Source organism: Astatotilapia calliptera, chromosome 7 (assembly GCF_900246225.1).
Source record: "Astatotilapia calliptera chromosome 7, fAstCal1.2, whole genome shotgun sequence".
Lineage (NCBI taxonomy): Eukaryota > Metazoa > Chordata > Actinopteri > Cichliformes > Cichlidae > Astatotilapia > Astatotilapia calliptera.
Window position 1 is genome coordinate 45931076 of NC_039308.1, and position 24260 is coordinate 45955335.

The 24260-nt window shown below is 39.0% G+C and overlaps 3 protein-coding genes across 6 annotated transcripts; all 3 read left to right on the forward strand.

Moving 5' to 3' along the window:
* The first annotated feature begins 329 nt into the window (after positions 1-329).
* uqcc6 (ubiquinol-cytochrome c reductase complex assembly factor 6) lies at positions 330-3010 on the forward strand. 3 transcript variants are annotated; one of them, XM_026175135.1, is made up of 4 exons: positions 330-429; positions 950-1081; positions 1248-1376; positions 2524-3010. In XM_026175135.1, exons 2-4 carry the CDS (start codon positions 974-976, stop codon positions 2632-2634), a joined length of 348 nt encoding a protein of 115 aa, XP_026030920.1. In that variant the 5' UTR covers positions 330-429; positions 950-973; the 3' UTR covers positions 2635-3010. The 3 variants fall into 3 exon arrangements, with proteins under 3 accessions (XP_026030920.1, XP_026030922.1, XP_026030921.1); XM_026175136.1 differs by having other exon boundaries at positions 428-485; XM_026175137.1 differs by lacking the exon at positions 1248-1376 and having other exon boundaries at positions 345-429.
* A 330-nt stretch (positions 3011-3340) lies between these two features.
* efcab10 (EF-hand calcium binding domain 10) lies at positions 3341-11364 on the forward strand. Its single transcript, XM_026175134.1, has 4 exons — positions 3341-4313; positions 4705-4869; positions 11027-11117; positions 11216-11364. The coding sequence occupies exons 1-4, from the start codon at positions 4211-4213 to the stop codon at positions 11259-11261; spliced, it is 405 nt and encodes a 134-aa protein (XP_026030919.1). The 5' UTR covers positions 3341-4210; the 3' UTR covers positions 11262-11364.
* A 64-nt stretch (positions 11365-11428) lies between these two features.
* Positions 11429-23783, forward strand: samm50 (SAMM50 sorting and assembly machinery component). Of its 2 annotated transcripts, none has more exons than XM_026175123.1 (15): positions 11429-11760; positions 12665-12775; positions 13071-13172; positions 13264-13351; positions 14887-14993; positions 15158-15288; positions 15599-15686; positions 21192-21320; positions 21480-21551; positions 21654-21740; positions 21969-22039; positions 22463-22530; positions 22614-22769; positions 23098-23239; positions 23656-23783. In XM_026175123.1, exons 1-15 carry the CDS (start codon positions 11740-11742, stop codon positions 23699-23701), a joined length of 1419 nt encoding a protein of 472 aa, XP_026030908.1. In that variant the 5' UTR covers positions 11429-11739; the 3' UTR covers positions 23702-23783. The 2 variants fall into 2 exon arrangements, with proteins under 2 accessions (XP_026030908.1, XP_026030909.1); XM_026175124.1 differs by having other exon boundaries at positions 22623-22769.
* Positions 23784-24260: the final 477 nt, after the last annotated feature.

A 24260-nucleotide genomic window follows, 5' to 3' on the forward strand; every position in this document is an offset into this window, starting at 1 on the left:
TCGGATTTCGACGAGTATTTTAAATGCATCGGTGACGTCATATAATCGATAGAAAACTAAGAAGAACATTGCAGATCATTTAGAACTGTATTCGTGAAATCTGACACATAACACTTATTATAGAGCCTTGTACTAAAACTTTGCGAGATAACGCAAGCTACCGCTAAGCGGCGACAGACGGCACTTATCGCCGTGTATCAATACGAGTTTATGCTGTAGAAGAGTACTGCAACCGAAGATGGTTTATTTCCGGAAAGCTCATTACTTCTCCATAAAATCAGAGGCGGATTTATCGTACAATTGAGAGGAAATAAGAGTCCATGGAAAAAAAAGACAGAGTGAGGACTCTCTATCAAAGAATTGCCAGTAGTTAGATAAACGTCACGATCTGCTTCTGGTCCTCAATGACAGACACTTGACTTTAAGCTAGTAAGAATGAGCTTTAGACTGTGGACATTTACTTATTTGTGACGGGAACAATTAAGTTAAGGTTTTAAAGTGTAGTTCTGTGTTAACAGTCTCCGTGTTTGGATGTTTTTAAACAGCGTGTTTTATGGCTAATCAGTAGCATCATGTGAATGGATAGCGGCTGTGGATGTGTGAATTATTCATATACAGTGCATCTGTACAATATGTGCAGTCTGCCATACATTTGTAATATGAAAAGGGATACTTTAGCTACATGGTAGTACTTTGACAGTGCTGCATGCACAGCGTCCCGGCGTTGTATTGAGTTTTTAAACATCTTCAACTAAATGGCAGTGGTGCTAATTTTAGTAGACAGCTATAGTTTTATTTAAGAAGAAAAGGGGATGCTTATATTTTTAGCACCAGATTGAAAAGGAGAGCTGAAAATGCATTGTTTATCTATACTAATTTCTATCTCTTCATATATTGTGTGCTGTTTTTGACCAGTGTTTTGAACCAGGTCACTTATCTTTTCCTCCAGGTTGAGTCAGATCAGTCTGTGAAGATGCCAGCTGGGGTGTCTTGGGCTCGGTACATCCGGATGTTAGGAGCCAGTGTTTTGGCCATGTTTGCAGGAGCACAGGCTGTCCATCAATACTACCTGCCTGATCTGGTGAGGGACAAAATTAAGCCTTAGGTATCAACAGAAGTAAACAAAGGCCAAAACTGGAAGCTTCTATTTACCAAATCGACCCAGGATTGTACTATACTGTCTAGTATGGGAAAACATTGTCAAACATTGGCCTGGTCGAACAAACACTTCAGTCTATCCCATGCAGAGACCTTCATCAAGGATGCCAAGATTTAGGTTTTCTGGTCACCAGAAAAGTGAAGCCAAAATTCAGGGAGTTGTTTTCTTTGGTCCTGAAATCCCTGAACTGGTGCATGACGATGAGTTCAAAAAGAAAGTGAGTAAGCAGCATGGGAAGCATTTGTGCAGGCTAACAGAGTTTTTTACATTCTCATCTCTCCTTTTTATCTGGAAATCTTGATGATGTCAGCAATGAACACGGGAAATGATTTTGTAGAAATATCAAAGTAAAAGAAAACCAATAGCAGCGAAAATTTAATCTGAGCATAAACTGCTTGTTCTTGCAGAGAGAGACGGGTGTGCGGTCCAAGCGTATAAGCAAGTGCCTTAAACCTTTTTGGAGCACACCGACTTCTTTTTATTTGGAATTTAATTAAACAGAAATAATCTTTAAAACAATTTTGGTGGTACATTCTTTAAATTCCAGATGTTTTATTATTATATTACACTGATATTGAAAAGTTTCAGAATGTCAGTGACGTGTATCTCAGAAATCTGATCAGTAAGCTTATATCGGATCGATAAAGAGCTGACGTTGTGAAGTTATAAGTAGCAAACAAAAAATATTTTTTGTAGAGCAGTGTTATGACCAGTTTTACAGCCTCCTTACTGACAAAGACATTACCATTGGCCCACCATACTATATGAAAGTACATCTTTATTGTTTCCTTTGATTTCAAAGGAAGACTGCAGTCTTTCTTTGTATTGATGTTGCCTTAATGTGGGAAAAAAAGATAATGTTGAAATCACAACAACAGTCTTCTCAAGGCGCTTTATATTGTACAGTAGATCGTACAATAATAGATACAGAGAAAAACCCAACAATCATATGACCCCCTATGAGCAAGCACTTTGGCGACAGTGGGAAGGAAAAACTCCCTTTTAACAGGAAGAAACCTCCGGTTGAACCAGGCTCAGGGAGGGGCGGCCATCTGCTGTGACCGGTTGGGGTGAGAGAAGTTTGCGTTTACTACCTGTTGTGGTGGTCACTCAAAATCCATCAACTCAGCCATTCTGCTGAGCATCACATCAAAAATGGCATCACTGCCAACCCAGACACCTCAAGCTGCTGTCACTGTTTCTCAGCTGGAAGTATGTTGATGTCCGATTCTTTGGTTAGAGTTGACATATTATGCAGGGAAATTGTGGTTGGAATTTGTGAGCAGTTTGTATTCACAGATGCATCCAACCAATGAGCTTTCACCTGTCAGGCTGAGTTAAACGTGCTTGCTGTTCTCTTTCAGAGTATACCAGACGTCCCACCAAAGCCTGGTGAGTTTCGAACGGAGCTGCAGGGCTACAAAGTCAGAGAAGAAGCCTTAAAGAAGGTTAAATCTGAACGAGATACCGGCTGATGTGGATCTACATCCTCTGTGTGACAGACACTGAAAGAAGCGGATAGCACTAGCCCCACTATGTCATGTGTGGGATGTCTGCACATAAATATCTTCTGTGGTTTCTTCTAATGGGACAAACAGGAGAAGAATAAAGTACCATACCATTGGCTATCAGGGATCTTAAGGATCTTATCCGGATTGTCTCCCCCCCCCCCCCCCCCGCTGTTATTGCATTTCTTCTTCCTTCTTGAATGTGTTTGCATTGTTGAAGTGCAAAATACTCTGAGGTTTTAATCATGAAAACATATAGTGGGAGTTGGAGTCATGAAAGAGTTTATGGCCTCCACCATGGAGATAAAAATGTTTTCAATTAAAAAAAGACATCAAACAAGAATTTTGGCAGCACTTTGTGGTACATGAGAGTGATTTAAACTGAAATGCATACAATTTCCTTTTTTGGAACAAAAAAATTTAATAGATATTTTTTTGGGCGGGGGAGTTGTTCCACTCATTGGATGACAGCATGAGACATGATTTTTAATGTTGACTGTAATTGGTTAGGGAGGGGGATATGAAGTGTTCTTAGTATAGTGTGGCATGCAATGCATTCATTTGATCACATTTTTTGTTGTATTCAAGCTTGAAGTGCTTTTCATCAAAATAGCTTTTGACAGTCCTTTTTTTTTTAAGATCACAAGTCTAAACTCCTACATGTTGGCAGGCGTAAAGTTTAAGTTAAGGTTAAATAACAATGGAAATAATGCCTTTCAATTGATAAGTGCTACAGAGAAGTAGAGTGTCAAATTATTTTTTACGAAGGAGTACATAAGTAAAGTAATAAGACCCCAACACTGATTGTTTGAGGGAGCTCCTATCTATCAATACAAACTGACATTATAACTGAGAGGGTTAAACATAAGCCAAGATGGTGTTATAATTTCCAAAGGAGAAAGGTTTTTTTAAAAACTTTAATTTGGGCCTAGCTTTTACACATTTATTAATCGTGTTCAGTTGATAGTTATATAAATGCTGTTTAAATGGCTTTACCATGCAAGTATTGTAGATAATGCTTCAGGCAGCATATTTGATGGGAAGACTGGCTTCCAATCAAATATTATTGCCCTGCTTCTCTTCTGACCAGTTCATAAGCAAGTAAGGTTTATTTATGTAGCACTTTCCAAGAACAAACTTCACAATAAAGTACTTTACAAAGTGGTAAAAACCTGGTGGTCACAACAAAAGCACAGTCACCAGTACTTGTATTGCTCAGCACTGTTGGATAAGAATATGGCTAAGACAGAAGGAATGTAACTTAGTACGTTTACTCAAGTACTTTACTGAAAAACAGTACTTCATACTTTATTTACGTATTTCTGTGTTGTGCTACTTTCTGCTTCTGCTCCGCTATATGGATGCAGATGTCGTGCTTTGTACTCCATGCCGTACATTTTTAAATTGTAGGTTCGATAGTTTATAGACAGATCTTTTCTTCCCTGTTCATGGTTTCGGTGTGCCAACCCAGTGAAAACATCCTGGACACAGGCTGACCCCGACCTGCGTATCATAGCAACAGGTTCAAACAAAAGGGGAAAAGATGGCGGCGCGGAGGGAGGAAGACGCAGCTGTTTATCTGGAGAAACACAAACTCATCGAGCTTATGGACAACCTGACTAGCATGCTCTTCTTTTACAGACCCGGTTAGAGCTTATTTGGTCTTTTCTTATACAGACACTGCATCCGGTTGTGCTAAAAACAAAAAGCTACTGCAAAATCTGGAAAGTTAGCTCATATGTACTTACTGGGAAACTAAAGGACTAAAACACCTGTTTGTTTACCCAGAACAGTTTTTGAGCAGGGGATTATAATGAACTGAAATCCAGCTGTAAAATATTGCAGACATAGCCTTTGTTGCTCTACATACTTATTTTGTGCTAGATAAAATATTCATTGGTTAACTGCTCTTTCTCTTGAGAGAAATGTCTGTTTTGTGTTACTCTAACATGGTACTAACATTTTGCTTTTAATTTTCATCACCATATGTCCACCATGATTGTTTTGTTTTACATTGTTTCTTGTGTATTTTTTCAGAGAAACCCAGGGAGTTTCTTATTGAAAAACTGGAGCAGCTAAAGCTGTCTCAACAGAGTGGTGTGATTGGGCCAAATCTGTTCGATGACTCTAACCTGGATGTAGTCTTTAGGATTATGGACCCTGATAATAAACAATACATCTCTTTTGTCCAGTACAAACAAGGTGAGTGCTGAACTACAGGGACAGGAAGCGACACCTTAAATACTTGGGATGGAGCTGAATGAGACGTAAAATGAAGGAATCAACAATGAAGCACTGTTGCTTTACAACCCAAAGATACTGGGTTCAAATCTAGTCTGGGGCCTTTCTGTGACGAGTTTGAACGTCCTCCCCTTATTGTTACTGCGGTCAAGTGAGCCCTCACTTACGAAGTCGCAGTCAAGCTAGCCGCCCCGCCAGCCGCACCTAAAATGTTGTTGCACTACTCTTACGCATATTACGGTATAGGTGCCGACTGGCTTAGAAACGCAGTGTTTTGTGTCCTGACACTATTTTACTTCACAATCCACTCCCAGTTTTGGTTAATCTCCACTTTCACCCCTGTGATCCACAGCCCAAATTACTGTATGATTCAGAGAAAATTAACAATAAAATTTACCCAATTTACTCAACTATACTTTTAATGTCCTCATCTTTGAGCTCAGATTACAGGAAAACTGAAAGAGGTGACGCAGATATCTCACTGGATTCTGACTCTGGGTGACCCCCACTCTGCACCCTGTGATCCACAGCAAAAATTACTGTACAGTTTTTGAGAAAATTGATAGTAAAATCTTCCCATTTTGCTTTACTGTACTCTACATATTGACATCTTTGAGCTCCGATTACAGGAAAACTGTAAGAGGTGACGCAGATATTTCACTGGATTATGAATCTAGGCCATCTCCACTCTTCACCCTGTGATCCACAGCCAAAATTACTGTACGGATTTTGAGAAAATTGATAGTAAACTTTGCACAATTTACTCTACTGTACTCTATATATTCTCATCTTTGAGCTCAGATTACAGGAAAACTGTAAGAGGTGACGCAGATATCTCACTGGATTATGACTCTGGGTGACCCCCACTCTGCACCCTGTGATCCACAGCAAAAATTACTGTATGGATTTTGAGAAAATTCATAGCAAAATCTTCCCATTTTGCTTTACTGTACTCTATATATTGACATCTTTGGCCTTAGATTACAGGAAAACTATAAGAGGTGACGCAGATATCTCACTGTATTCTGACTCTAGGCTGTCGCCACTCTTCACCCTGTGATCCACAGCCAAAATTACTGTACGGTTTTTGAGAAAATTGATAGTAAACTTTGCACAATTTACTCTACTGTACTTTTAATATCCTCGTCTTTAACCTCAGATTACAGGAAAACTGTAAGAGGTGACGCAGATATTTCACTGGATTATGACTCTGGGTGACCCCCACTCTGCACCCTGTGATCCACAGCAAAAATTACTGTACGGATTTTGAGAAAATTGATAGTAAACTTTGCACAATTTACTCTACTGTACTTTTAATATCCTCGTCTTTAACCTCAGATTACAGGAAAACTGTAAGAGGTGACGCAGATATTTCACTGGATTATGAATCTAGGCCATCTCCACTCTGCACCCTGTGATCCACAGCCAAAATTACTGTACGGTTTTTGAGAAAATTGATAGTAAAATCTTCCCATTTTGCTTTACTGTACTCTACATATTGACATCTTTGAGCTCAGATTACAGGAAAACTATAAGAGGTGACACAGATATTTCACTGGATTCTGACTCTAGGCTGTCTCCACTCTGCACCCTGTGATCCACAGCAAAAATTACTGTACAGATTTTGAGAAAATTGATAGTAAACTTTGCACAATTTACTGTACTGTACTTTATATATTGACATCTTTGAGCTCAGATTACAGGAAAACTGTAAGAGGTGACGCAGATATCTCACTGGATTATGACTCTAGGCTGTCGCCACTCTTCACCCTGTGATCCACAGAAAAAATTACTGTACGGTTTTTGAGAAAATTGATAGTAAACTTTGCACAATTTACTCTACTGTACTTTTAATATTCTTATCTTTGACCTCAGATTACAGGAAAACTGTAAGAGGTGACGCAGATATCTCACTGGATTATGACTCTGGGTGACCCCCACTCTGCACCCTGTGATCCACAGCCAAAATTACTGTACGGATTTCTGATAAAATTAAATCCTATTCCATTACCAAACAAAATGAGTTCATTGAAGTATTTGCTTAACTACAAGAAATGTCTTTCCACACACAATTTAAATTTTTCAAAATGTCATTCACACACCACCTCAAGTATCAACTTCAGTTTTAGACATTATTTATTCAGTGCTTAATCACAACAATAGTCAACTTAAGGCACTTACATAATAAGTTAAACCTTACAATAATACATACAGAGAAAAACCCAACAATCATATGACCCCCTATGAGCAACAGTGGGAAGGAAAAACTCCCTTTTAACAGGAAGAAACCTCCGGCAGAACCAGGCTCAGGGAGGGGCGGCCATCTGCCTCAACCGGTCAGGGTGAGAAATTACATTTCTCAGATTACTGATTTCTCATATTACTACTACACAGTTTAGATACACTCAACAAAAATATAAACGCAACACCTTTGTTACTGCTCCCATTCCCCATGGGATGGACGTAGAGACCTAAAATTCATTCCAGATACACAATATAACCATCCCTCCCAAACAGTGGTCACAAATCAGTCCAAATGTGTGGTAGTGGGCACATCTGCCATATTGAGATAATCCATCCCACCTCACAGGTGTGTCACATCAGGATGCTGATCTGACATCATGAGTAGTGCACAGGTGTACCTCAGACTGCCCACAACAAAAGGCCACCCTGGAATGTGCAGTTTTGTCTCACAGCAAAATGCCACAGATGCCACAAGCAATGAGGGAGCGTGCAATTGGCATGCTGACAGCAGGAATGTCAACCAGATCTGTCGCCCGTGCATTGAATGTTCATTTCTCAACCATAAGCCGTCTCCACAGGCGTTTCAGAGAATATGGCAGCACATCCAACCGGCCTCACAACCGCAGACCTCGTGTAACCACACCAGCCCAGGACCTCCACATCCAGCAGGTTCACCTCCAAGATCGTCTGAGACCAGCCACCCAGACAGCTGCTGGAACAATTGGTTTGCACAACCAAACAATTTCTGCACAAACTGTCAGAAACCGTCTCAGGGACGCTCAACTGCATGCCCGTCGTCCTCATCGGGGTCTTGACCTGACTCCAGCTCGTCGCCGTAACAGACTTCTGTGGGCAAATGCTCACATTCGATGGCGTCTGCCACGTTGGAGAGGTGTGCGCTTCACGGATGAATCATGGTTCACATTGTTCAGGGCAGATGGCAGCTGAGAATGTCCCAGTTCTTGCATGGCCAGCATACTCACCGGACATGTCACCCATTGAGCATGTTCGGGATGTGCTTGACCGGCGTATACGACAGCGTGTACCAGTTCCCACGAATATCCGACAACCTCGCACAGCCATTGAAGTGGAGTGGACCAACATTCCACAGGCCACAATTGACAATCTGATAGACTCCATGCGACGATGTGTTGCACTGCATGAGGCAAATGGTGGTCGCACCAGATACTGACCGGTTCTGGGTCCCCAGACCCCCAATAGCGCAAAAAACTGCACATTCCAGGGTGGCCTTTTGTTGTGGGCAGTCTGAGGTACACCTGTGCACTACTCATGATGTCAGATCAGCATCCTGATGTGACACACCTGTGAGGTGGGATGGATTATCTCAATATAACAGATGTGCCCACTACCACACATTTGGACTGATTTGTGACCACTGTTTGGGAGGGATGGTTATATTGTGTATCTGGAATGAATTTTCGGTCTCTACGTCCATCCCATGGGGAATGGGAGCAGTAACAAAGGTGTTGCGTTTATATTTTTGTTGAGTGTATCTAAACTGTGTAGTAGTAATATGAGAAATCAGTAATCTGAGAAATGTAATTTCTCACCCTGACCGGTTGAGGCAGATGGCCGCCCCTCCCTGAGCCTGGTTCTGCCGGAGGTTTCTTCCTGTTAAAAGGGAGTTTTTCCTTCCCACTGTTGCTCATAGGGGGTCATATGATTGTTGGGTTTTTCTCTGTATGTATTATTGTAAGGTTTAACTTATTATGTAAGTGCCTTAAGTTGACTATTGTTGTGATTAAGCACTGAATAAATAATGTCTAAAACTGAAGTTGATACTTGAGGTGGTGTGTGAATGACATTTTGAAAAATTTAAATTGTGTGTGGAAAGACATTTCTTGTAGTTAAGCAAATACTTCAATGAACTCATTTTGTTTGGTAATGGAATAGGATTTAATTTTATCAGAAATCCGTACAGTAATTTTGGCTGTGGATCACAGGGTGCAGAGTGGGGGTCACCCAGAGTCATAATCCAGTGAGATATCTGCGTCACCTCTTACAGTTTTCCTGTAATCTGAGGTCAAAGATAAGAATATTAAAAGTACAGTAGAGTAAATTGTGCAAAGTTTACTATCAATTTTCCCAAAAACCGTACAGTAATTTTTTCTGTGGATCACAGGGTGAAGAGTGGCGACAGCCTAGAGTCATAATCCAGTGAGATATCTGCGTCACCTCTTACAGTTTTCCTGTAATCTGAGCTCAAAGATGTCAATATATAGAGTACAGTACAGTAAATTGTGCAAAGTTTACTATCAATTTTCTCAAAATCCGTACAGTAATTTTTGCTGTGGATCACAGGGTGCAGAGTGGGGGTCACCCAGAGTCATAATCCAGTGAAATATCTGCGTCACCTCTTACAGTTTTCCTGTAATCTGAGGTTAAAGACGAGGATATTAAAAGTACAGTACAGTAAATTGTGCAAAGTTTACTATCAATTTTCTCAAAATCCATACAGTAATTTTGGCTGTGGATAACAGGGTGCAGAGTGGCGACAGCCTAGATTCATAATCCAGTGAAATATCTGCGTCACCTCTTACAGTTTTCTTGTAATCGGAACTCAAAGATGTCAATATGTAGAGTACAGTGAAGCAAAATGGGAAGATTTTACTATCAATTTTCTCAAAAACCGTACAGTAATTTTTGCTGTGGATCACAGGGTGCAGAGTGGAGATGGCCTAGATTCATAATCCAGTGAAATATCTGCGTCACCTCTTATGGTTTTCCTGTAATCTGAGCTCAAAGATGAGAATATATAGAGTATAGTACAGTAAATTGTGCAAAATCTACTATCAATTTTCTCAAAATCCGTACAGTAATTTTGGCTGTGGATCACAGGGTGCAGAGTGGAGATGGCCTAGATTCATAATCCAGTGAAATATCTGCGTCACCTCTTACAGTTTTCCTGTAATCTGAGGTTAAAGACGAGGATATTAAAAGTACAGTAGAGTAAATTGTGCAAAGTTTACTATCAATTTTCTCAAAAACCGTACAGTAATTTTGGCTGTGGATCACAGGGTGCAGAGTGGGGGTCACCCAGAGTCAGAATACAGTGAGATATCTGCGTCACCTCTTACAGTTTTCCTGTAATCTGAGGTTAAAGACGAGGATATTAAAAGTACAGTAGAGTAAATTGTGCAAAGTTTACTATCAATTTTCTCAAAATCCGTACAGTAATTTTGGCTGTGGATCACAGGGTGCAGAGTGGGGGTCCCCCAGAGTCAGAATCCAGTGAAATATCTGTGTCACCTCTTACAGTTTTCCTGTAATCAGAGCTCAAAGATGTCAATATGTGGAGTACAGTAAAGCACAATGGGAAGATTTTGCTATGAATTTTCTCAAAATCCGTACAGTAATTTTGGCTGTGGATCACAGGGTGCAGAGTGGGGGTCACCCAGAGTCATAATCCAGTGAGATATCTGCGTCACCTCTTACAGTTTTCCTGTAATCTGAGCTCAAAGATGAGGACATTAAAAGTATAGTTGAGTAAATTGGGTAAATTTTATTGTTAATTTTCTCTGAATCATACAGTAATTTGGGCTGTGGATCACAGGGGGGAAAGTGGAGATTAACCAAAACTGGGAGTGGATTGTGAAGTAAAATAGTGTCAGGACACAAAATACTGCGTTTCTAAGCCAGTCGGCACCTATACCGTAATATGCGTAAGAGTAGTGCAACAACATTTTAGGTGCGGCTGGCGGGGCGGCTAGCTTGACTGCGACTTCGTAAGTGAGGGCTCACTTGACCGCAGTAAATTGTTTCTCTTCACAGACCTCAAAATTATGTAGCAAATGTATTCATTCTTTATATAGCAAAATGTTATTGTAATAATAATAACCATTCATCCCCACAGCTTTGACAATGATGGGCATAAAAGACATCAATGAATGTCCCGATGGTGTAAATGAAGATCGGATATCCCATGAGACGTTCAAAATAGAAGCGTAAGTAGAGCTTAGCAGTGGTACAAACACAGTGTTTACCAGAATTTTAATACGCAGCGTTTTGCGAGGGCGATTGTTAACTTATTTTTCTGTTACAGGACACAAGGTCTGGAGAGGTGCTCAGCAACTTATGTACAGCTGTGAAGTGTTGAGGCTACTGCCCAGCCCAGCTTTGAACTGTTTAGTTTGAAATGTTAAAATGTGTATCTTTATCTACCAATAAATTCAAACCAAAAAAGGCACAGCATTAATGGTTTGTTTTTGCCTTTGTTTGTAGTCAATACAGCCTGTTGAAATGACCTCTGTCTGTCATTATCCACATCTATGTTCATGTTTAACATTATATTCACGATTGTTAGTACTTCTGCTAGCACAAGAACCGCAGTAAAACAGTTTTTGTGGAATAACGACTGTATTTATTGCAGTTTGACTGCTTTCCCTTTATCCGTCGTGGTTGTCTTGAACGCGCACTGGTAGAAGGCGTGGTCAGGAAGTGACATGTCCGCGTCCTTATACGGAGGACCCTCGCCTTTCTCCGGTGACTTGTAGGTTAAATTAGTTTATCTTTTTCGTCTCAAAGTTTCGTCAGTTTTTGCTGGGACAGCGCCCTGCGGAGCTCAGCATGGGTACCGTCCATGCCAGGGTAAGCAAAACTCCGCTAAACGTGCGAGCTGGGACTTTGACCTCCGTGTCTGTGTTTAAGTGAGTTATCTGACAGAGCGGCTGCTGGAGTGAGAGGCCCTCTGCACTGTAATTCAACAAGATACAAACAAGGCTCAGGCATTCAGCTCACTGTACAGAGACTGGATTCATTCAGGCCACAAGTTGTAGTTTTTTATTAACCACGGTAAAATGCTAAGAAGCTATTCCAACTGTGTGTTTTAGACTCATAGCATGCTAGTGGTGTCTTTCCTTTTGCTGCAGTTTGAAAGGCTTTGGTGTGCTTAATGAACTTAAGTGAGGGTTGTTTTTTCCCCCCCCACTGCTGTACTTATTATGTTTATGTATTTATCTAGTACAGGGCTGCGGGTATGGGTTTATTAATAAATGGGTCATATGTGAATAGGATAACTAGTGTCTCACATGTTTTATCGATGATACCATATCTTTAAAACTGAGCCAGATAGATGCAGTTTACTGACTTGCTTTAATAAGTAATAACAACAACAAAACTGTAAAAAAATTTTTTACAGTTTTGGTTGTAAGTAGTTTAAATATTTGTTTTGATTTTTTTCATCTGAATTTTGGAAATGATGGAGAACTTTTTTTTAATTTAAAAATTAAAAAAAAAGAAAAGTAAATTATTGTAATTCCCGTTATGAAACCTTAACCTTTTAGAAGTATTTCCACAGACCTGACCTCAATGTCCCCAACAGTATATAGAGCCCCAAGCCTGAATCACCCTGTAAAAATAAAATAGATTCTATGCACATATTCACATATATGCACAATTAATTTCACAGTCATTTTTGTTTGTTCAGTAAAACACTCTGTGAAGTAATTATATATCCAATTATCCAATATATCCATTTTACTATGTCCTGCAGAGCCTAGACCCTCTGCCCATGCATGGGCCAGAGTTAGGAGTTCAAGCTGACGACATTGATGCTCCGGAGATGGACCAAGAGCCGAAACAAGAAGTTCTTGAAAATAAAGATGTAAGGTTTATTCTGTGCCAGATTGTAAATGGGACGTACTCTGATTACCACTGTCACATTGCAATACCCATCTTTACACTATAATTACACTCTGCTTGATAACTCTTAAAAAAGGTGTTTTCTTGACAATATCATTGTTTTAATATTATTTAGTATTATTTATATATATATTACAATTAGCCAATTTATCTAAATAATAACATTTATGTAAATACAAATATATAAATAAATGTATATTTTTTTCTCTTTGGGATCTTTACCATTTTTTTGTGCGTCTGTCTTCTCTGTTTTTCAGGTTGTGGTTCAACAAGTGCATATAGACGGGCTTGGAAGAACCAAAGAGGACCTGCTGACTTATGAAATCTCAGATGTTTTCCAGGCAAAGAACTTGATTGATGTAGGTACATATTAATATGTGTGAAATGATTGTTTCCTGTTCAGCTTATGGTTGTGAGTAGTTGTAACACATGGTTCAAACTGTTGTGCAGGTTATGCGAAAGTCCCATGAAGCGCGACAGAAGCTTCTGCGTCTCGGGATCTTCAGAAAAGTTGAAGTTGTTATCGACACCTCACGAGGTACTGGCAGTCACTGTGTGGTCTTCAAAAATGACTTTGTTATGATTACATATCAGACATATTACAATGAAGTCTTTATCTCAAACGTATAAGAAGAAATGGAAGAAAGCCAACCTATTCTCGTGATGAAAAATGTTGACCATGTCCTGCTCAAAAAGACATAGGAGGAAGCAAATGCTTGTTCATTCATATCTCTATTTAACTCATCATATTTCTTTTTGTTATAGAGTGTAATATATACATGCACACAAGCTTTAAATGTTAATAGTTATGACACTAAACTTTGACCATTGCAATCAAAATTTAGAGTTTAAGTATTTAACACCCTGTCTCATCTAAATACTTCTTTGTAAGTGTTTTTAATATATTCTTTTAACTGATTAACACACAGATTTTGTGCATCTGTTCAAATTCTTCTCCATACTATTCCAGATTTACTCCATAGACAGCTATTCACATGCTCTTCCTTGTTGTCCACACATAAATCTAAAAGTTATGACTGTCCAATTGCAGGCTTATTCATGTGAGATATAGTGGCAAGAAAAAGTAACTGAACCTTTTTGAAATGTTGTATTTATGAATACAGTTGTCTTAAAATATGGCCAGCCAATTTTCTGGGTCACAGTAATGTATAAACACAAGTTAGTTTTGACTAATAGCAGACAATTGATCTTATTGTTCATGCTGAATACATTATTCAAACTCACTTTTAGGTCATGGGCCATATACATGCCAATTTGCTCTCAAGTGGGCTGGAGAAATAAAACCAATGCATAATAACTACATAATTACAATGTTTTTCCTTCAGTTTTCACCTTTCTGTAAATGCAAAACAAGTTTATTCTTAGGACAGATAATCTCATCATATTTAAAGCAAAGTTAAAGACAGCTTAGTCCCCAAAATCTGTGCAATAGAGCTCTGTTTTTGTATGTTCATTTTCTGCTGTTACTAGATATACACATAAATTTACAGATCATATTGGAAAAGGCACAACTAACTTGTATAGAACTAGAAATACTTTTAATTCTACATACATTTTCATGCTTGTGTAGTAACAAACATGAAAACAGTGTTTTACCACCCTGCAACTTTCACAGTTTACATCCAGTGGCCCAAAGTTGACCTTGTCACTTGTCTGGATTCAGAATATGAATACCAAGACTACTGACATTTAAAGTGGAAACTAGAGTTGGCAAACCTTTAGTCCATGAAGTGAAACAACATTGATCTCAGGTTCAGGTCTCTAGATTCAGCTTAAGGTTTAAATGAGTTATAGGAGCTGGTTAATGTGCCAATACATGTCTCTACAATATGCAGGTTACCATGTTGACACACAACAGAAAAAGCTGTTTAAAAAAATTGTTGCACTTCTGCAGTTTGCTCACACACACACTCCACATCAGTTTATACAAGTTTATAAACAAACCCGGGTAACTGGAAAGAACTCTACTACTTCCTTACTGGTACTGCATTGATGTAATTGCTTCTGAGTAAATGTATAGCAGTTAGATATTTTGATTTGTTTTCTCTTCAGGGGAGGATGCTCTTCCTAATGGCCTTGATGTGACCTTTGAGGTCACAGAGCTGAGACGTATGACAGGCAGCTACAACACAATGGTTGGAAACAATGAAGGCAGTATGGTTAGTGCCAAAAAGAGCTTATGTCATCTTCCACTCTCTGAAAGTAATGCAGTGTTGTATATTTTTCTCTGTGTGTGTTAATGCAGCTGTTTAGTTCAGTGTATTTTGAATATTATAAATATTAGGAAAATGCTGATCAGTTTGTTGATTCTCCTTCATTTCAGGTACTAGGCCTAAAATTACCCAATGTATTGGGTCGGGCAGAAAAACTGACATTCCAGTTCTCCTATGGTACCAAAGAGACATCATACGGTCTGTCTTTCTTCAAACCCCAACCAGGAAACTTTGAACGCAAGTAAGACATGAAAATGATGTGCACATAGGCATTACCTGTATTGAGTCACCCAATATCAATGTAGAAACAAGTTAAACAGTAGAATTTACATTTTTTTCAGTCTAGAAAATTAAATATTTTAAAATGTATTAAATCATAATGTTATACGTGTTTCTCTACTTGCTGTAAGTACCCTCACTATGCTGTTGTTGACATTGTGGATTAAGTAGGTAAATGTTTGAGCACTCTTTGCCGTAACTTTCAGTGGGTGTATTTTGTAATTGCAAAGCATTATTGTACTGATGTTTTCCACTTTTCATATCATTTTCAGTATCACTTTGAATGTCTACAAAGTCACAGGTCAGTTTCCATGGAGTTCACTGCGGGAGACGGATCGAGGCATATCTGCAGAACTGAGCGTAAATACCTGCCTATTTCTGTTTTGTACAACTAAACCTATTTAAACTGGAACATTCTTGAACATGGTTTTGATGAATTAACACATTTGAGTAATATTTCAAATTAGATGAGTTTAAGAAAAACTACCAGAAAGTATAAGAATGTTTTAAGAGCCATAAAGTTCATTTCTGAGTTGCAGTATTGCTCCAAAGACATAGTTTGGACTTTTCTTGCATAATCTAAAATAAATATATATATATATATATCTTGGATAATATGTTGTCTCTAGCATTTCATAGGCCTTTATTTAATCATTATTCTTTTTTACTTGTAAGGAAACTGCTATATTATAAATATAGACATATATAAAAACTGGTGCTGTCAAAATTAACGCGTTAACGTAGATTAAGCCGCCATCACGATTAACACGATAAACATTTTTTAATGCTATTAACGCATCTGGAGTATGGAGGGCAGAATGACTCAAAATTCCTGAAATGTTTCTGTCCACACATTTCTAGCAGTTTGTCCAAGTAGTTACATTCGCACACGCGCAAATGGGCAGTAAATCTGGTAGTGACGGGCAGCTGAACCAATCACATTGTGCAAGAAGGAATTTTCTTTTTACTGAAGCACTTGCAGCTTAAAATATCACATTGACGCGAAGCATACTCTAGTCAGGGATGCTGCTAGGACTTTGGCTAACACGTCATCCAGCTTGCGACAAACCACTCACGGAGCATCGGGGGCTCAGAAAGTCTACCTCGGACATATTGACTAAAACAATTGCCAAGTGAATTACAACAAACTGCAGACCTTTTAATGTCGTTGAGAACACGCGCTTTGGTTCCTCATTTCAAGGACTTGAAGTGCCTCCTCAAGCGTTACACAGAGAGAGAGTGGATAAATGTTTTTTTTAACATGAATGTTCAAGATGTTCAGTAAACATGTTAAGTGCATATATTTTACCTTTTTTTCCGAGTCTGTTTGCTCATGCAAAATGAATTGCAATTAATATAGATTAGAAATGAATGATATATATATTAAATACAGGGAGTGCAGAATTATTAGGCAAATGAGTATTTTGTCCACATCATCCTCTTCATGCATGTTGTCTTACTCCAAGCTGTATAGGCTCGAAAGCCTACTACCAATTAAGCATATTAGATGATGTGCATCTCTGTAATGAGAAGGGGTGTGGTCTAATGACATCAACACCCTATATCAGGTGTGCATAATTATTAGGCAACTTCCTTTCCTTTGGCAAAATGGGTCAAAAGAAGGACTTGACAGGCTCAGAAAAGTCAAAAATAGTGAGATATCTTGCAGAGGGATGCAGCAGTCTCAAAATTGCAAAGCTTCTGAAGCGTGATCATCGAACAATCAAGCGTTTCATTCAAAATAGTCAACAGGGTCGCAAGAAGCGTGTGGAAAAACCAAGGCGCAAAATAACTGCCCATGAACTGAGAAAAGTCAAGCGTGCAGCTGCCAAGATGCCACTTGCCACCAGTTTGGACATATTTCAGAGCTGCAACATCACTGGAGTGCCCAAAAGCACAAGGTGTGCAATACTCAGAGACATGGCCAAGGTAAGAAAGGCTGAAAGACGACCACCACTGAACAAGACACACAAGCTGAAATGTCAAGACTGGGCCAAGAAATATCTCAAGACTGGTTTTTCTAAGGTTTTATGGACTGATGAAATGAGAGTGAGTCTTGATGGGCCAGATGGATGGGCCCGTGGCTGGATTGGTAAAGGGCAGAGAGCTCCAGTCCGACTCAGACGCCAGCAAGGTGGAGGTGGAGTACTGGTTTGGGCTGGTATCATCAAAGATGAGCTTGTGGGGCCTTTTCGGGTTGAGGATGGAGTCAAGCTCAACTCCCAGTCCTACTGCCAGTTTCTGGAAGACACCTTCTTCAAGCAGTGGTACAGGAAGAAGTCTGCATCCTTCAAGAAAAACATGATTTTCATGCAGGACAATGCTCCATCACACGCGTCCAAGTACTCCACAGCGTGGCTGGCAAGAAAGGGTATAAAAGAAGAAAAACTAATGACATGGCCACCTTGTTCACCTGGGCCCTGTTTCAGGAAGCCGGTTTAGAAAACTCAGAGTGAAAAACGATACTCAGGGTTGAGTAACCCCGAACTGTCCAACTCGGAATATTCGGTTTCAGAAAGGCTGATAACAATTAGTTCAATCAACGCGGAGTTGCTTTAACCCCAAATTAAGCGCGCGCACGAGGATACATAAAGCCCTGATTAGTGGAGCACAGATTAAGCGAGTCACCATGGAGACGGAGGGAAAGAAGGCGCGGTCAATGTATTTTACAGCGCTTGAGGCCGAAATTCTGATGGCAGTATATGCCGATAACATGCAAATTTTGCAGGAAAAAAGTAACACAGCCACAGCTGCAAAAGAAAGGGAGCATGCATGGCAAAACATAGCCGACAGAGTCAATGCGTGAGTGTTAATTTAAACATTGATCTAGGGATTTCCACCCATTTAACACGTTATTTTATTATATTTTATTTCATTTTTTATTTCATACATTTTATTTTGTGACGTGATGTGAGCGCAGGTGCAACCCAACAGGCCCCAAACGTTCCTGGCAGCAAGTAAATATAAAAATATAGTCCAAACAGGTAAGGTGTAATTGTATTATGAGCCATAGTGCTTGGTCTGTTTGTCCAATGTAAATCAATTGCAGTTAGAGGCTACATTAATTTCCCCTCTGTAAGCACTTATTGAAATTATCTGAGCATTACAAGTACATATTTGCTTACTCTGTATGCTCAAATGTGACCCGTTATAGCCAACAGAAAAAAAGCGGAGGCCCGAAAAACAGGTGGGGGTCCTCCTCCATCACCACCACTCACAGAGCCTGGCCACTTGGCTTCCACATTTGTGATAATGTTGGCAGCATCACATATGATCTTCACAGTGCAGAGAACACAAATTAGCATCCATTACTATAATGAAATAATTTGTTAGTTTGAAATGCTACAGGGAACTATGTACCTGTACATTAATGCTGTGGAAAGACTTCCTGTTCACATAGTCTCCTTCATTTACTGAAGGAGCAATGATTGGAATGTGAGTGCCATCTATACAGCCAATCACGCCTGGGAACCCTGAAAATAAATGTAAAATTTAAGTAGTAGTTCAAGTATCACCACATCATGAATTAAGTTTTGTTCATCCTGCTACCTGCAATTTTGTGGCATCCCTCTTTGATAAATCTTGTGGGTCTATGACCGGGGAACACAAACGAGTACAGGAGACGTTTCAGTGCAACTGTAACATTCCTGACTGCCCGACAGACGGTAGCCTTGGAAACGTGCTCAGCGTCACCAATATTATACAGAAAGCTCCCGTTTGCAAAAAACCGAAGTGCGATACAAATAATATGTACAGAACTGAGAGGATGTCCACGATGTGTCACATGAGCAATATTAGGCCTGAGGATGTTATTCAAATAAATTGTAGATTGTGCTGAAAAACGGTAACGTTCACACAGGAAATCATCAGGAAATGATAAAATGTCCAAACGCGCTCTGATCACTCTCTCCCGGCGGAGAGCTCTGCGGAGAATTTGGGCTTCAACATCTACTGGCTCTTCAAGGAAGGAGCACGCCATGTCTGACACTTCCTACAGTCAGGTTTCTGACAAAGAGGCGGAGAACGTCAGGGTTAGTTGAAGTAAACCTGCTAGGGGGCAGGTTAGCTTCACGGAGTGTGTCGTCATAGTAACTCACTCAGAATTAATCTAAACTCGCTTTGTGAAACCGAAAACCCAGAGTTTTCGTTAACTCAGGGTATACTTACTCAGAGTTTGCACTAGAATCAGAATCAGAATCAGAAACTTTATTGTCATTGTCATGAGAACAACGAAATTAAGAATGGTCCCCAATCATTGCATCATCCCTAGCAATATCAAAATATAAATAAAACAATAAAATTCAATAAATAAAATAGATAGAATACTTAAAATACTAATAAGATATAACAGTAAAACATTCACATACATTCCCACACACATGCTTCAGACCGTGCATAGATTAACACAAGAGTGGCGTGATGGACTCTTGTCCGGCTTCCTGAAATAGGGCCCTGATCTGAACCCCATTGAGAACCTGTGGTCCATCATCAAATGTGAGATTTACAAGGAGGGAAAACAGTACACCTCTCTGAACAGTGTCTGGGAGGCTGTGGTTGCTGTTGCACGCAATGTTGATGGTGAACAGATCAAAACACTGACAGAATCCATGGATGGCAGGCTTTTGAGTGTCCTTGCAAAGAAAGGTGGCTATATTGGTCGCTGGTTTGTTTTTGTTTTGTTTTTGAATGTCAGAGATGTATATTTGTGAATGTGGAGATGTTATACTGGTGTCACTGGTAAAAATAAATAATTGAAATGGGTATATATTTGTTTTTTGTTAAGTTGCCTAATAATTATGCACAGTAATAGTCACCTGCACACACAGATATCCCCCTAAAATAGCTAAAACTAAAAACAAACTAAAAACTACCTCCAAAAACATTCAGCTTTGATATTAATGAGTTTTTTGGGTTCACTGAGAACATGGTTGTTGTTCAATAATAAAATTATTCCTCAAAAATACAACAATAATTCTGCACTCCCTGTGTGTGTGTGTGTGTGTGTGTGTGTGTGTGTGTGTGTGTGTGTGTGTGTGTGTGTGTGTGTGTGTGTGTGTATACATATATAGTTGTTTTTTTTAAAATTGTATTTCACAGGACTGAACCTGTGCTAAAAGAAAACTATTAAAATTCTCTTTAAGTGTAAGCATACATTCTTTGTGTTTATTCCCCATTGACTTCATTATATTGCATAAATGTCTGTTACAAGCTTAAATATAAAGTTGAAAAAGTGTAATTACAGCTATCAATCAAGTAATTGCGATTAATCACGATTAATTACAGAAAATTGTGAGATTAATTAGTTAATTTTTTTAATCTATTGACAGCACTAATAAAAAAAATGAATGTAGCTTCTGGAAACTCTGGAAAGTCAAGCTAAATCTGAAGAGCCATAAACCTGATCACCAGTAGCAGGCGTCTCCTCTGCTTGCCAAAAGAAGTTTGATTAGATTGTGTAGAAGTGGAAAAAGGGCCATTTAGCTCACTCGGTAAACAATTTCCTGATAAATTCAAAGGCTCAGTCACATGTTTGAAGTCTTTATTTTAAACAACAAGACTTTCATTTTGTAAATTACAGCCCCTACTTACTGCTTTAGGGTGTGTCTCAGTCATCGCGTGATTGACAGTCGTTACCGTTTCAGACGTCATTGTTCTTTTGTTTCTCAATCAGATCCACCCATCGTTCATTTCATCCAGTTTCTAAACAATCAGGAATCAACACTAAAAATGCTTTCACAATGGGTTTTCATTAATCAATCGCTGATATCAAATTGTCCATCTTTTATGTATAGACTGTGGTTATACAGAATTGAATTCTATACAAACAACAGTTATTAAATGACATCTGATTATCAATACCCATAGTTTCCTGTGTGGAAGACCAGCCAAACTCTGAAGTGGGAAGGAGTATGGAGAGAGCTTGGCTGTCTGGCCCGCACTGCCTCTTTTCCTATACGGGAGGAGAGCGGCCATTCTCTGAAGTCCTCACTCTCGGTATTTCTCTGTTTGTTTTTTGTTTTTAAATTAAAATTTATTTGTTTTACAGTGAGGTTACAGTGAAGTTAAATGCTTATTTTGAAAAGTAGAAAAAGCCTGAATTTTCTCAAAGGCTCCATGGAAATAAACCTGCAAATATGATGTTTTGAATTGCAGCATGGTATGGTGATTGACACCAGAAACTCCTCCATCCTTCCCAGGAAGGGTGGTCTGTTGAAGATCCATCAGGTTTGTTGTTCACCACTAAATTAGATCTATTTTAAATGCTATGTAGAAAGTTAGTGACTATTATCATACACAAGCTTGACATTTTGTTTGGTGGTTGTGTAGGAACTTGCTGGTTACACTGGGGGAGATGCCAGTTTCTTAAAGGAAGACTTTGAGATCCAGCTCAACAAAACACTCTTCTGGGACTCAGTGAGATTTTTCATTTTACATTTCAGTCAGTTGCCACAAAATCTTCCCTAAAATTAGCCTGTTAAAAAGGCTGTTGTGCTGATTAGATAGCTTTACTAGCCAATTCATTTACTATATATGATTAATGATTATTGATGTCCAATAATAAAGTAATGGAAAAAATGGCCTGTTAACGGCTGGCCTCTTTTTGCTGATTCAGCTTGACTAAACACTGAATTTTTCCCTCAGGTCCTTTCTGCCTCATTGTGGGGTGGTTTGCTTCTACCCATTGGTGATAAGCCGACAAGTATAGCAGACAGGTAAAAACTCACAGCACACTGGCATTACTAACCAGAGGTTTGATGGTCCTAGAGCTTTGTAAATTAGGCTGTTGAAAGTGATGTTGCTGTCCAACATCTATAATGGTTAGCATTTAAATCTTTAAAAGACCACTTTTTATAATGGGAAACTTGGGTGGTGTCTGTAGTTACAAATAGGATCTTTTTCTACTAATTCAAAGCAGATTTATCTGCCTCCCTTAATGACTGTCTGACTCTGGTGTGGCTCAAAAATTTAAACTGTCTAGTCTTATCCCTAAAACCATCCATCAATCGTTTTCTTCCACTTATCCAGTTCAGGGTTGTGGGTGGGCTGGAGTCTGTTCCAATTGCTTTAGCAAAAGACATATAAAGTTCAGTTTAATTTAAATTTGTTGTGTGTTTTGTACTTTGTTGATATTCTAGGTTCTATCTTGGTGGCCCCACCAGTATCAGGGGTTTCAGTATGTACAGTATGGGCCCACAGAGTGAAGGTGAGGCATTATCTCAGATAAGCTGCTTGGTAACCAGAATGAAGTTTGATGATTAATTGAAAGGTTATGTACTGGCTTTACTGGTATGGCAGGTGACTACCTGGGGGGAGAAGCCTACTGGGCTGGAGGCCTCCACCTCTACACCCCTCTACCCTTCAGACCAGGCATGGGAGGCTTTGGTGACCTCTTCCGAACCCACTTCTTCCTCAATGCCGGGAACCTTTGTAACCTCAACTATGGTGAGCTTTTAAAACAGATGAGCACTATGTGTAATTCTTCTGACAACGTAGTGTTTTATTCTATTGTATATAATATCTTATTCTTATTATCCTATCCTGTTCCATTGTTTTTCTTAATTTTTGCTACTGTAACTTTGCACTGTCCACTTTCTGCAACAAATTTCCCACGTGTGGGACTAATAAAGGTTTATCTTATCTTATCTCTCTCTTATGCTTATTTTTTACCAAGACCGGATTAGGATTTTATGTTGTTAGGACAAGTATTGCTCAGATTATGAATACATGCATTTGCCTATATGGTTGGGTTCATATGTACATTTTTGTTCAGGTGAGGGGCCACAAGCGCATTTGAAGAAACTGGCTGAATGTATACGTTGGTCATATGGACTGGGCATTGTGCTGCGCTTGGGGAACATTGCCAGGCTTGAGCTGAATTACTGCATTCCCATGGGAGTCCAAAGTGGAGACAGGTAATGCTAATTTTATCAGCTAGTCTAAGCTAAGCTGATTGGGACTTATTTACGGTTTCTGTAAAGAAATATTAGGCCAATAGAATCACTGTAAATAGATGATGAATGATGAATTTTAGTCTGAAAAGAACAACACATTCTAACTGACCGCAATCAAATTAAGTATAGTGGTGGTTTCTTTAACGTCACTAATTAATTTACTGTACATTACAGATCTGTTTAAATGTGACACTAAAGAACTTATTACTCTAAGTTTGACAAGTGTGAAACTGTGTCTGAACATTGCTATGGGAAAATTAAGAAATGGATTACTTAAAAAAAATCTGTATTACATTGCAGTTGTAATGATGTGCAACAGAAATAAGCTAATAATTGTCTTTCAATTACATTTCAATGATTCTTTATTGTCTTTGCAGGATATGTGACGGGGTCCAGTTTGGAGCGGGAATCAGATTCTTATAAAACTGCATTTCTTTCCTGCCAGATAATTGCTTGTACATAATTGTTGCAACCAGTTTAGTTCAATAAAACTATTTGCACTGACTTTCTGTTGTGATCTGTGTTTTCTTATCATTACATTAGTGAGAAATGAAACAACTGGTCAACAGACCTGACCTTGAGTATGCCACAAAACTAGCTACGGATGGACAAAGAAAGCTCTATGAATCTAGGTCTTTATTTCCAAAGACTAAATTAAGACCTGTAACTTTGCCTTGTGGGCATATACAAATACATGCTACAAACCGATGGGCATTCAGCCTTAAACCACTGCCTCCTTCCTTTTGTGCAACTAGAATTTTTGTGTGGCTGATTAGAAATATATATTTTTTAAAAGAAACATAAACGTGTTTACACTGCCTATACAAGCAGTGTAAAACAAAAAAAATATGTATATATAAGGGGCATTATACCAATAAAAATAGTATTACTTTACCCGTACTTATTAGTTAATGTATTATCTGTTTACGCTTAGTTTAGGGCCACAGACCACACAACTTCTTGACATGAGTAGTTTAACTGC